Consider the following 14,891-nt stretch of genomic DNA (forward strand, 5'->3'; position numbering starts at 1 on the left):
GGAGGAGCTTCTCCTATCTAAGTCTTGAAGTTCAACAAAATTGGGGAGAAGAAACAAGAAGAGAATCGGCGGTCACGAAGGAAAAATTAGTTATTCGGATTTGGCAGAAAAAATAAGAGAGGAAATGAGGTCGGGAAGGGAAGAAGTTATGGAAGCCATGGAAAGCGGAGCTGCTCTCTGAAATAGAAGAAATAAATAAAGAAGATGAATGAATGAGGAAGATGAGGGTATGTTTGTCCAAGTATAGTGAAAGTGTCTAAATTTGTAAAATGTTTGCAACTAGGCTCAATATGTAAATGGGCTTTCAAAATGGGCCAGATTTTTAATTAACCCTATATAAAATGAGGAACAAAAATAACACTTGTCATAAAAACAAAGCATCTACTAATTGATGTGGCACAATATGGAAGCAGTTGTTGATGTATCATTTTCCCCTTAATCTAATTTAAGTTATTAAAAAATTCAAAAACACTTCTGATATGCATTTTCCCTTATCGCGTATTTCTCTCTCCCAGACCATTTTGCGGATTCAATCTTCACATATATCACAGTGGTTTGAGTACAGATAAACTCACATCCTTCTCAACTAATTCGGATTCAAAGATACTCCCAATCTCTATTTTCTCATCCACCCTAACTGGCCGGCAACTGCTCTTCATATGTTCGTCCTCCATTTTTATTCTTATAAGCTATTAGAGTTATACCAATCTTAATTCTATTTTTGTATTCAATTAGGGATTATGACTTCAACGATAAAACAAAAATGTGAAGTTGCATTTCTTATTCACCCCCTTCAATCTCTTCGTCCCTCTACTCATCGCTTTTCTGATTCCGAAAATGCACTTTGGGATCGCAATATATGTACCTTATTCAGATTGTGTTAATGCACATATTTGTTTTATTAGTTTATTATAGGTTTCTCTACTTTTTCGGGTCTTGAAATTTAAATAAGAAGGGTGTCAATATGGGTCATGACCCGCTAATATGACCCGCGTAACCCGTAATTTAAACGAATTAGGGTTGAGCCTTAATGGGTTAAAATCATAAACGGGTCAAATGGGTCGACACGCTCAACTCGTTTATGAAACGGGTCGGGTTGCGGGTTGACCTGTGAAATAATTACAACCCGTGTAGTTTTAACGTGTTAGTGGGTCGTGTTGACCCAATCCGAGCACCCATTTAACTCGACCCATGTAACCCGTTTGACCCGTATATGCTTATAAATATTATATATTATTATGGGTAAGATAGTAATTGTCCATATTATATATATATATACTGAAACCTAATTCATAAACCTCCTTTTTTAGAGATTGCCTACTGCGGAGTCAACTGCTCTTTTCTTCTTCAACTCCTTCAATCGGTGTACCTCTCTTCTCAACAAATCCATCAGGTATGTATAGTATATACTGCAATTTATTTCTTAATTTAAATAATTAATAAGGTTTCTTTTCATTTTTTGTCTTTATCCTTAATTGGACCTTCCATAGATAGAAAAGGTAAAACATAAACTCCTTATGTTCATAAGTCTATGATTTCTTAATTTAAATAATGGGTTAAGGTGCAAAAATACCCCTAACGTTTTGGGTCAGGAGCAATTTTACCCCTAACGTCTAAAATGGTGCAATTTTACCTCTAACATTGGAAGCCAAGAGTAATTTTACTCCTAAATTGGATCAATTTGAGAAATAATTCATCAAACTGTCTTCTCCGTCATGAATCTCGTTATCTACACTTAATACATATGTAACAAATCACAAACATTCGTTGGGATGTGGAAAAAAATAAAAAAATATACTGTCTTTTTGTACGGATTAGACAAAAAAAAATCCAAAAAATCCACCGAATTCATAAATATTAATCTCAAATTCTATTATTAAATTATAAAAAACATGAAAAACGAATTATTATGCAATTGACGCAGAATAATAAACAAAAATATCTGTGTTTTATAATAGTGTCTGAAATTGACTCAATTTATCAACGTTAGGGGTAAAATTGCTCTTGGCTTCCAACGTTAGGGGTAAAATTGCACCATTTTAGACGTTAAGGGTAAAATTGCTCCTGACCCAAAACGTTAGGGGGTATTTTTACACCTTAAGCCTTAAATAATCCTATATATTCTGATTAACAAGGTTTGTTTTTCATTTTCTGTCTTTTTCCTTAATTGGACCTTCCATATATATATATATATTTTTATGAACATTCCATATATTATTAAAAGGAAACAGAAACTGCATATTTTATTATATTCATTATACCTAAAAATTAATAAAGTTATAATATTAGATTATATGACTCACAAACCACCAAGATTATATTACACTACACATTTTTCTTCACCACATTTAAACCACAAAGACTTAGCAATTTTTTGTATTATATGATCTACATATAAAGCCAAATAACTTAAATTAATCTGAACCAACCTATGGATATTTTTTATAATTTTTATTTAATTTCAGATAAATTTCAATATTTATGGTTCAAACAACCTATGGATTTTTTTTTCTATAATTAGACTACACTTAGATTGTGGGCACTATTGAAATAGAATTGAAATTTTCATGTCTCAATATTTATGCTAATTAGATTTCCATGACTCATTTCAATTTATTATACTGTTGTGCAGATGGCTAGTACTACAAAAATTGGTTGGGTGAAAATTGAAAGTGGAGCAAAGATTGGAAGTCAAGACATTGATACTGATGATGATGATGGCAATGATGATGATGTTATGGAGATAGATGAATCAAAGATGCCAATTAGAAAGCAAAAAGGAAAGAGGAGTAGACGATGCTTTTCAACGGTGTGGAATCACTTTGAACGTATTGTGGAAAATGACAAGAGACGAACTGCAAAATGTAAAGGTTGTGGAAAAACATACAAGGCTGATGGCACTTATGGAACAGGTAACATGAAACGACATTTATTGAAGTGTCCTAGAAAAGATACAAGAGATATAAGTCAAACTATTATATCTATGAGTGATGGATTGTTGGTGCAAACAAAGTTTGATGTTATATCTAATGTTTACTGCCCATTTAACTTTGAAAGAGAGCATGGATAGTGAAGATTCCTATATGAGTTCTATGGCAATCAAAATGATGGCGAAGTTCAAAAAATATTAGAGTGCATATAGCAGAATTATGGCCATTGCAGTGATTTTAGATCCTAGGTACAAGATAGGTTTTGTTGAGTATTGTTATAAGAAGTTGTATGGTGATGATGGGTTAATTGAAGCAAGACAAGTTAGGAATGTCTTGTATGGCTTGTATTATGAGTATGAGATTTCTTCAAATATGGAAAATGCTTGTGGATCAACTGGTGAAAATAGCATGAGCAAGCACAATTGAATGTTGGATCAGAATGGTTCTTCATCTGTTGCTTTAGATTGGGGGAAGGTATGCTTTATTTTGACCCTAAATTCTTATTCATTTCATTTTCATTTTTTAAACTTGTCCATAGATATTTATGGATATAATTTTAATGGTTTTTTTTTATAATTCATATAGGAATTTGATTCCTTAGATGCTGCTGAATTTACTTCTCAAAAGTCTCAGTTAGATTTGTATCTTGATGAGCCAAGAATGGATAGAAAGATCAATTTAGACATATTGGCTTATTGGAAAGCAAACCAATATAGGTACCCTCAAATTGCGGCCTTAGCTTGAGATGTGCTAGCTATTCCAATTACAACTGGAGCTTCTGAAAATGCATTTCGCAATAGTGAAAGAGTTCTTGACAAATATAGGAGTGCATTCAAATCTGATGTTGTTGAAGCTTTGCTATGTGCTAAAGATTGGCTTTATGCTTCACGTGGAGTTGATGGTATAATCTTTTTATAAAACTTGTTTATTTTGTAGTTAAAATATTTTAATTATTTTCTAATAATTACTTTTGTCTTTTAGGTGTGGAAGAAAACAACATGGAGATTGAAGAACTTGAAAAGGAGATTGAAAGCTAATCAACAAGATGTCAATTCTGTTGTGTTAAGTTGAATCAAATATGCCAATTCTGTTATTTTAAGTTGAATGGAATTTGATTTGGATACAATTTGATTTGATTTTATGTTTTTTTTAATTGTGTTTGAGTATATTTTAATATTTGTTGAATATTATACATTCTAATTAACATTCTCTATTTATTTACATTAGATTTTTGTTATAATGGGTTAATGGGTTAACGAATCATATAACCCATTTAACAAATTTTGATATATAGCAGGTTAATGGGTCAAACGAGTTGTGTTAATTTTTTAGTCATGTTTGATATGTTTAAGTAAACGAGTTACCTAGGTCAACCCGTGTTAACCCGTTTAATAAACGGATCGTGTCGTATCAACTCGTTTATTAAACAGGTCGGGTTAAGGTTGACCTAAACAAGTCACCTAAGTAGGTTGACACGACCCGTTTACAACCCGCGAACCCATATTGACACCCCTGAGAATGTATTAACAAGCTATTTTCTTGTTTAATTATGAAATGGTAATGTGATTCCCCTAGACAAGAGAATGACTCATTCCTTCTTTAATACATGTTAATCAAAATTGATTCCAAGAAAATGAAATCAAAAACAATTTTTTTCCCCTTAACTTCCACAATATGTACATGTACACAGTGTTGAGTTTTTTTTTATATATAATTTGATTCATTTTATTTTATATGCTAGTTAGGTTTTTTTATAGGCAAAAAGCATTCCGAACCCCCTGATATTTCATTGTTTGGTGTATTAAGCATTCGATCTTTAATTTAGATACATTGAGCCCCTGATCTTTGACTGTTTGGTGCATTAAGCCCCCGATCTTTCATTTAGACACATTGAGCCTTTGATCTTTCATATATGGGTGTATTAGGCCCTTCTATAAATCAATTCACATATGAGTGTATTAAAGGCCTGTTTGGTTCAACTAGAAGTGTTCAACGATCGGTAACCGAACCGAAACAACTGAATACCGAATAACACCTAAAATAAAAACGAACTTAACCGATTTATATTAACAAACCGAACCGAATAGGAATGTGACAGTTTATAATGCATAGAGTATTTTTGTTTGACAATTTATATCTCTTCCGGCCATTGCCCAAGTACCCATTTTTATTTTTACTTCTAGGGTGTTTATTTAAGTTTTTTTTTTTTGAATGTGGTGTTATTTAAGTTTAGGATGATGAAATTTTAATGTACATATTTTAAATATAGTATAAACTAATAATTATTTAATAATTTATTTTATAAATGATGAAATCGAATACCAAACTGAACCGAACCGAATAATCGGTTCGGTTCGGTTTGTTAATATAAATCGGTTAGGTTCGTTTTTATTTTAGGTGTTATTTGGTATTCAGTTGTTTTAATTCGGTTCGGTTTTCAGACCGAACCGATCGTTGAACACTTCTAGTTTAACCAAACAGACCCTTAATACACTCATATGTGAATTGATTTATAGAAGGGCCTAATACACACATATATGAAAGATCAAGGGCTCAATGTGTCTAAGATCGAGGGCTTAATGTACCAAAACAATGAAAGATCAGGGGCTCAATGTGTCTAAATTAAAGACCGAGGGCTTAATACACCAAACAATGAAAGATCAGAGGGCTCATGATGCTTTTTGCCTTTTTTATATATACTGTAGTCTTATTCCTATTCCCTATCGGGGTGTTTGGTATTCTATTGGGATAGGGATAAGGATAAAAATATGATAGGGACAAAGATAAATGATTGGGATAAGGATAAAAATATGATAGTCGAGAATTATTATTCAATGTTTGGTACGTGGGATAGGGATATGGATAAAATAATACATTTTACTATTTTAACCTTATTTAAAATACATAACATTAATTTGAGGGATAAGATGGACTTTTCCATTCTATTAAAATCGCAGGAGCTTATCCCACCTCCTTATACCACCCCCCTCCTGGGTATAGGATTTGAAGGATAAGAGGCTTATCCCTCATCTGTCTCACTCTTCTATCTTCCAAACAAACACGGGATAACTTATCTCGTGTTTTTTATCCCTATCCCTATCCCACCTCCTATATCCCTTCTAACAAACACCCCGTATATGATATCACATCACTATAAATTTACATTACTAATATATTGTGAAATATTATTTTATTAATAATATACTTTTTAATATTTTATATAATACAAATTAATTTTTATTTTTCAGATTTGTTAATTATTAATGGTTTTATTTTTTATTTACCTGTTAAATATATTATGATTATCTAATTAATTTTTTTATATTGTCGTATTCTAATTTCGATTCTAAAATTTAACACTTGTAAAAGAATTGAATTCCGATTCCGGATAAAACCAAACAAAAAAAAATTGACATTCTGATTCTAATTTTATATTCTGATTCCCCTAATTGTTTTGCTTTCTTTAATTAGTTTTCTTCCTTATTTAAGTTTTTTCCTTTCTCTAAAGTTCCTGTTGTACAAGGAAGACGTAGCTTTATTTTCTATATATATTATACGATATGATCATTATTTGGTGAATCAATAAAAAAAACCAGTTCCACAAAACTTTTCATGGTATTAGACCGGTGTTAAGAACAAGCGATCTAACACGACCGACAACCATTTGCTTTGCACCTTCAATCTCCAAACACGAAAACTGACTATCAACTCAAATAACTCTTTTATATCAATCTAGGAGATAGGTTGCAATGGTCTTTCAGGGCTTTCAAATAAACAATGGAATATACTTGTGGGTATGCTTAAGACATCACAAGCACAGTCCTTTTTAACTAAAAAATTAAATGGTAACTTTGTGTTTTTTGATCAATGGATCATCGATACCGGATGCTCAAATCACATGACTATAAATGCTCTTTTATTTAGCAAATTGAATGATGTTGCTCATACATTGATTGGACTCCCTAACAGAAAACAAACTTTGGCCACTAAGGAATGGACGATCTCTTTGAGCAAAGATATGGTGTTATATAATGTTTTATATGTTCTCAATCTTACATGCAATATGATATTTATCTTTCACTTGCTTGCTGATTTGAATTATATTGTCACTTTTATTAATAAGCTTTTCGTTATACAAGACCGCACTTTGAGGACTCTGATTGGAGCAGGTGAATAATGTAACGAGGTTTATTGGTTTCGGCCTTTGCGCCAATTTCAAACTTATCAAACTACCATAAGAGACAAACGATATCTTTGACATCAACGATTAGGACATCCTTCTTAGAAACTATAACTTCTTTTGTCTGATGTTATGAATAATAAGGATGATAAATATGTTCGCGCACCACGTGATTTTTTTTAGAGCTAAACAAACTAGAAATGTCTTCTATTTAGGTTTGAACAAAGCAACACATATTTTTTATTTAATTTATTATGATAAATGGGTTGCATACACTTTGCCTTCTAGTTGTGGTGCTCATTATTTTTTTTAACTATGATTGATGATTGCTCACGAGCGGTGTAGATTTATTTGATGTCTGGAAAATCAGGTGTCACAACTTATCAAAGATTTTATAGTATGGTTAAAACACAATTTGATAAGCATGTTAAAAAAATTCGAAGTAATAATGGAAGGAAATTTACATGTCTATATCATTTTTATACTGAAAATGGTATTATTCATCAAACCTCATGTATCGAGACTCCACCACAAAATGGGAAGGTAGAACGTAAACATCGACATATTCCTAATGTTGTTTGGGCTTTACTTTTTCAAGCTAATCTTCCCACCTCTTTTTGGGGAGAAAGTGACACAACCAGGGTCTATGTCACAAATCATACTCCTACTCCATTACTAGATAACACAACACTTTATAAAATTCTTTTTGATTCACCTCCATAATATGTCAATCTACGTGTCTTTGGTTGTTTTTATTTTATCAAAGTTCAACCTCCAATGAAGGATATGTTTAGTGCTCACTCTCGCCGTTGTGGTTTTGTAGGGCATACTTTTGGAAAGAGAGGGTGGTGGTTGTATAACTTAGACAAGAACGTGTATTTTATCTCTCGTGGTGTGGTTTCTTCGAAACAAAATTTTCATGTACTTGTGAATCTAATTCCCTTGTTGTTGATAGTATAGTTGAAAATACACCATTTACTAATCTTATGATATGTTTTTGTGATGCTCTAATGGCAAGGGAGAGTGAGGAGAGACCATTTAATGCACAAGACATTGAAGATGGAGTTGTGGAGGTTGTGTTGGAATTTTGCGATGCAATAAAAACTTAGTGGAAAATTAAAATCGAAACCCAGAGGATCCATGTGATTTGATTAAAACGAAAGGAATGTTAGATCACCAACCTCAAATGTAGTGAAGATTCAAAACTTGTAACTCACTCAGAGACAATGTCGAATCTAGTGTTGCCTGTCTGACAAACGAACACCACGTACCGGTATCCACACGAGCAACCAACAAACAGACAACGTGCTAGCGCCGATTAGATATTAGAGACGACTAGAAAGCCCCAAAATGAATCCCCAATTCTAAGCTTTAGTGTAAATCCAGCTACTAAAATATATATAACCATGGTTTCAAAAAAAATATATAACCATAACTGCTTATTAACACATATATGTTTAAAAAAAATAAATGATCGACGACTTAATGTCTCTATTTAAAGGATTATGAGCTATCAATTAAGATTAATTTGAGTGGTTAATAACCTCAAATCGCTTAAACTAGATTTCGTGTTCGAGTCCTAGCGTATGCAGAAAGCTTTAATAGGGAGATGATCCACTTAAAGGGTATCTAGTGAGGTTCGAACCGAGAAATCAGACAAACTTTCATGTATTTTTTAGGCCTAATGTTACCCCAGCCCCCTTAACTTGCCCAAATTGGTCATTTTACCCTCTCAACTCATCGAATGTCTTATTTACCCCCTTAACTCCATAAAAGTGGTATTTCTCACCCCCTCAACTTGTCCATTTACTCCCTCAACTCATAGAATGTCCTATTTACCCCTTTAATTCCATAAAAGTGGTATTTCTCACCCCTTACAATCTGTTATCTTGGCCTAAATTAATACCATTTTTTAAACGTTAAACCTATATTAGTGCTATTTTTTTATGTGGAACCTAAATTGATACTTTTCCAAAAACTATAGGCCTATTTTGGTACCTTATCCCTGTTGGTCCCTGGTAATTAGTTCCAAGGGGGGGTTAGGAACTAATATAACTTTTTGCTTTTTAATTAAGCTGACTGGAAGTTAGTTTTGTGAGTTTATTAACTTAGCCTTTGGTCAGCTTGGTGAGATATATCTCAGGACAGCTTTAGTCAGATGTTGACCAAAGTTGTTTTCTTGAGAGTTAAGAATTGACACTCTTGGAGGTCAGCTTCTAACTCAGCACCACTTACTTACTCAATATCAGCTTAGGCAATTTATATGCTGAGTAAATAAAGCGAACAACACATGCAATTATAAGAGAGAGTTTAGAGATTACTCAGTATCACTTATCCTGGTTCGGCCTCTATGCCTACGTCCAGTCCCTAGAGTCCTCCGGACTTTTTGAATCCAATACTGAGCTCTTTAAAGGTAGAGCACAAACCAATTACAAGGCAGTTGAATATGCAAGAGTACCTTCCTCTATTCGTCTACTCAACTCCTACTAAGTGCTACAACCCAGCACCTAGATTTCTCTACCACTGAAATGCTTACCACCAAGCACTCAGCTTTACACTCTTAATATTCCTATTGATCACAGACTTGTTCTTTTTGAACTACAGAACACTTTAGATGATTACAAATCAATCTAGCATTTACACATAGAATAGAAAAGTTGGTGTAAGATCCTTTTTGTATTTGAGTGCTTTTGAAGCTTTCTCTCTTGTATTTTTCTTTCGATGCTTCAGTGATGCTCCAAATTTTTTCGATTGTCCTTTTATAGAAGGAAATCTGTAGATTTGATCGTTTTGAAATGTCTTAACCGTTAACACCAAAATGGCTCTTTTAGGGGATAGATTCTGGACAACTTCAGACTGCACCACCATTCCTTTTCTCTGTTTTCTTCAGGCGTCAGATTTGTCTTCTTGCGTCTGGCTTGTCTGTTTGTGCCAGTTGTCTTTCACCAATAATTCAATGACCCATGACTCTTAGAATTAGTCTTTTATGTGTCTTCGAGGTTCCAATTATTGGTGCAGAAGGTTGGCAGACTTTGTCCTTTAGTGAACGGATCCTTCATGCTGTCCTGACTGTCACTCAGCTTCGTTTGTTCTCTTCGAATATTCAACGTTCATGCTGAGTTCCTTCTAGGTCAGCTCCGTTCTGTTTAACCGCTCCTGAAGAAGTCTTCAACTTTAGTCAGCCTCGTTTTGCTTCTGAGTCCTACTCCACTCAACTTTCATTCTATCATACTGAGTTCCGTTCTACTCAGCTTTGCTTGTGCTGACTTTTGTCCTGTCTTTACTTTATATATATTTTTGCACTCAATATTGAACAAACATATTAGTACAATTAAATCAAAGCATCTAAATTTAATTGCCTGTTAATCATGGATGATTTTGTCAAATCAAAATCTTGTGGAAAGGTGTTTCAACAAACTCCCCCATTTTGATGTTGGCAAAATACATAATTACGGAACTCAGTTATTAGTTGCCCCATGATTGATATTTTTGAGATGACTCCCCCGTAAGGGTTGCACACATTTTGTCTTAACTTTATTCCAAACCTTCCGAGATCTAATTTGATTAGACTTAAGACATTTGTGTATACTGACTCAGTTTTAGTTTTGAGCTTGTTTGGATTTAAGTCAGTTTTGGAAGTATGTTGTCTCTCAGTTTATTTTTAGTGTTAATGTGTTTAATCTTTTGATTTGTTTGTTCAAATTTGATTAGTCAAATCAGGAAGACAACTAATACTTGTTATATTGATTTAAACAACAAAAAAAAACATATTAACCTAAACAACAAACAACCATATATTCAAAGACAGGATATAAAACTAAGTCTTAGACATTGACTAAGCTAGTTTTACTTCTTCTTTTTCTGAGCTGAGAGATCAGCGTGAGCAATTCCTTTTCCTTTCTCTTTCTCTTTGCTTCCAGAAGCATTACCTGCAGGCTGAGGCTGAGTTCCTCCTTGACTTGTCTCCCCCGTTTTGCCATCATCGGGTTTGTAGAGGAAAGTTTCATTTCGTGCTGCAAAGGAGAGATAATGGGAGTAGCGCTGAAGCCTTTTGGTGCTTTCACCCAAGCCATCAATGACTGGTACACTATCGTCTTGGATATGCCTAGGAACCCAAAGAGAGCTGCTGATCATGCTGAGGAGGCATTCATGAGATTTGCTCAGGCAGGTGAGTGAGCTTGTGATCTGAGCAAAAGCTTGATGGAACAGTTTTAGCAGAGCAGAACCATAAAACATGCGCTGGCCATTGTTGATGCGCATTGCCTTCATGATAGCTTGTGAAAAGCTCATGACTTCAGTGTTGGAGATTGGATCAACATCCATCTGGGCTCTATCGATGTTGAGTAGTCTGACTGCTTCACTTAATTGGTCAATAGTACACTAAGAAGAGGAGGATACTAAGTCACGTGTACTGGTCAGCTCAGTATGAAGCTTGGTGAAACATTGTTGAAGTTCGGCAGAGGTGGAAAACTCAGCATTGCTGGGTGGACTTGATTTGGTCAGCTCAGCATTCAGCTTGGTAAAGCAATCTTATAACTCAGCAGATGTAGCAGACTCAAGATTGGCAGTTGCGTTAGAGGTGGTCAGTTCCGCTGTTAGCTTAGCAAAGTAGCTTTGAAGCTCAGTGGAAGTGGCATACCCTGGGTTGACTTCTGACAGTTGGTGAATTTTGCCTTCAAGCGAATTCATATGGGCGGCCATTGTAAGCACTAGTTCAGTTAGTTTTGCTATTTGCCCTTGATTCGGTTGCTGAGTTTGAACAGTAGTGATAACACTAACCAGATCCTTTAGTCCTCGAAGTTCATTCAGAAGCTGAGTAATACCTGACAGGTGGGAGGACTCAGTTTGAGTAGATTGGCGACCATCAGCTTGAGTAGTATTGAAATCTTGAAGCAGGGACTGAGCAGAAGCAATGACACATCGGCCAGACTCAGTAGCATTCAAGTATGCAAATCTAGCAGTGTTAGACTCAGAGGCTGGTACTGAGTTTGATGGTGGTGGAGGAGTTGGCTCTCTACCAGATTGTGTACATTGATTGGTACCTGGACTTTGATTGATTGGATGAGCTGAGTCACTAACAGGTTGAGTTGAAAGTGGAGTTGAGGCAGGGATTGGTTCAACTTGAGCAGTTTGGATTGGATCTGCAGGGTTTTTGGCTTGTTCCTCATCCTGAGTAACAGAGGCTTGTTTTTCCACTGGATTTTCTGGTGGTGACTCAGTCTCATTAGAGAAGTACTAGAACTGGATTGTAGAGAGGTCAGTTTCAAGCTCATCAATAGGAAAGTCCTCTAGGAGATCAATTTGCTTTTGCGCTTTCTTTTTGAGTCTTCGCCGTGTTTCAGCTCTTGGCGGTGAATGGTTAGTTCGAACACCTTCACTGGACTCAGTAGCAACTGTCTCTTCTACAAGTTGCTCAACAGGACCCTCAACAGCATTACTTTCGTTTTCTTTCTGCTCAGCATTATCCTGAGATTTCTCAATATTGGGATATTCTTCCTGCTCAGTATTAGTTTCTTGGTGCTCAACATGTTGCTCAGTTTCTTCTACAGCTTCCTTTTCTTAGTCAGTTCCATGACCTTCAGGTTGAGTGCAGTCTAGTGGGACAGCTTCCACTATCTTTAAGGAGTTCCCCTTTTTCTTCTTCTTTAAAGGGGATTCTGGAGTTTCTTCTTCCTCATCCTCAGGCTCTTCTTGCCTTTTTCTTTTCTCAGCTAACTCAGCTTGCTCCTTAGCCTTGTCAGCTTTAGCTCTTTCTTTTGATAACAGCCGTACTTTCTTTGGGACAGCATGAATGTCTTTTGAGCAGGTTTCTACAGCCTTCCTCTTCTTCCTGATGTGGATTCCGCGAAGAACCCTCACTATGGGATAAGTGTACCCCGTTGTTATCAAGTAATAAATTTCTGGTTAAGTCCAGGTTATCATCCACAGGATTTATTTATGCAAGTATCGAGCTACTCGGTCTCGGATGTTATCTAGGCTTAGGGGGTTTTGAGTTGGTTTTGCTAAGTTAATCTACTCCTAGGTTGAATTATACTATTCCTAGCTAAGTTATCTGATTCTAACTAAGTTATTCTACGCCTAATTAAGTTACTCTACCCCTAATTAAGTTAAACTACTCCTAAGTGATCTTTTACCAATGCAATTAACCGAAGAAACATTAAGGGATACGATGATAATGAAAATAGATTGTTTAAGCAATTGGATTAAAACCTAAGTCACTTGTGTCCGAGGCGATTAACCCGACCTATCCTCCTAAAGTCCCTAGTCCGTGATTCCCTTGTAAGGCCGAAACTAGCTCTAAGGCTCAGTAATTTGGGCTTAATCTTCTATAGGGTCGTCAATCCTATAGGCACTGACTAGGTCAGATTCAGCTCGTAATATGTGCCAACTTAATTTTGGGATTATCGAATGAGTTAAACCAATCAGACAAAGCGTAAGACAAAGATTAAAGCATTAAAACAATTGAATGAACAAGAACTATAATATATATCAAAGATGGAAAATATTGTCACGAAGTTACAATAAGCCTAGAATTCATAACATGTATCAGAGGCTAGACAGAATGTAAAAGAAGAAAAATCCTTTTCAGGGAACCTGTCTACCAATGCAGGCGTCTTTCTAGGACTTAAGGATGGAGCTTGAGCAATCCTCGGTGAACGGAGCTTCGGAGGTGTCTTCAATGGAGGTTTGAAGGATATGGAGGAGGTGGAGAGGTTTTCTCAAGATGAAAAGCTAAGAAAATTACAAAGATAAAAGATGTTCAATTTACATTGGAAAAACTCTATTTATAGGCGTGGCTCGGCCCTTTTTTTGACCTATTTTCGTGTCCTTATTGGTATAGGAAGTCATGGGGTCCATCGTGGCTTTGTGGGGGCGGAATTGGTCTTTTTGACCAATTCCCGCAGGTCTGCTCGCCGAGCAGGGCGAGCTGCTCGGCGAGCAGGGCTACTCGCGACGAGCAGCCCCCTGCTCGGCGAGTAGGCCTCCAGGGGCCTGCTCGGTGAGCAGGCATGGCCCACGGAGGCCCGCTCGTCGAGCGTTTTCGCTCGGCATGTCCTTGATGCTTGCCGAATGTCGTCGATACCCTTTTTTGCCCGAACTTACACCTACGCACGTGCAGAAACTCCAGATAACATTAGTCCAAAAGCTAAATTGATCCGTCAATCGCTTATTTTGAGCAAACGCTTCGTTTAGTGCGACTTTTGACGGACCAATTAGCTTCAAAAGATAATGGAATTATACTATGCATGCTATTTTGGCCGTAATTGCCTAGATTGGTCATAAAACGAGCCTAAACAACGAAAAATAAATAAAACGTTTCCAATTCCTAACTAACTCATACAAAAGCATTTAAATACGAGAAATGCTCGCTTATTAACTAAATAATGCTAAAACCCGTCCAAAAACCGTACCCAAAGATAGGGGTTTTTACCCCTATCAAACCTCCTCGCACTTAAAACTTTACTTGTCCCCAAGTAAACTAAAAACTAAACCCGTCATCACAAGCAAGCTAGAAAACCTCCCGGTTTGACTAGGTGCTTGACACAATTTCGAGCATTTGTAATTACATGCATTCGGAAATACAAAGTAGAGACACAATATCCAAAAGCCGCATTTCAATTATCATAGGTCATAGTTTTAAGCAAAAGGACACATGTTTAATTAAACGAGTTTAAGGGGATCGCTAAGTAAAACACCTCACCGTAGGTAGTTCACTCATTTCACACAATTTTGGTGGCTAAAGTGTTTACTCTCGGCTTATGTTCTTGCTTAGGATTACG

The 14,891-nt window shown here is 35.7% G+C and overlaps 1 protein-coding gene across 1 annotated transcript; it reads left to right on the forward strand.

Moving 5' to 3' along the window:
- Positions 1-1,316: 1,316 nt before the first annotated feature.
- LOC136233716 (uncharacterized) lies at positions 1,317-4,143 on the forward strand. The gene is made up of 5 exons (XM_066023422.1): positions 1,317-1,393; positions 2,633-2,912; positions 3,253-3,404; positions 3,516-3,831; positions 3,912-4,143. The coding sequence occupies exons 2-3, from the start codon at positions 2,633-2,635 to the stop codon at positions 3,354-3,356; spliced, it is 384 nt and encodes a 127-aa protein (XP_065879494.1). The 5' UTR covers positions 1,317-1,393; the 3' UTR covers positions 3,357-3,404; positions 3,516-3,831; positions 3,912-4,143.
- Positions 4,144-14,891: the final 10,748 nt, after the last annotated feature.

This window comes from Euphorbia lathyris, chromosome 6 (genome assembly GCF_963576675.1).
Source record: "Euphorbia lathyris chromosome 6, ddEupLath1.1, whole genome shotgun sequence".
NCBI lineage: Eukaryota > Viridiplantae > Streptophyta > Magnoliopsida > Malpighiales > Euphorbiaceae > Euphorbia > Euphorbia lathyris.

What these genes read in the sequence shown, in the direction of transcription:
- LOC136233716 (XM_066023422.1), top strand. Translation starts at nt 2,633, where the DNA reads ATGGCTAGTACTACAAAAATTGGTTGGGTGAAAATTGAAAGTGGAGCA. An exon ending in TGATGGCACTTATGGAACAG is followed by an intron (nt 2,913 to 3,252) that starts GTAACATGAAAC and finishes AAGCAAGACAAG; the next exon opens with TTAGGAATGTCTTGTATGGC.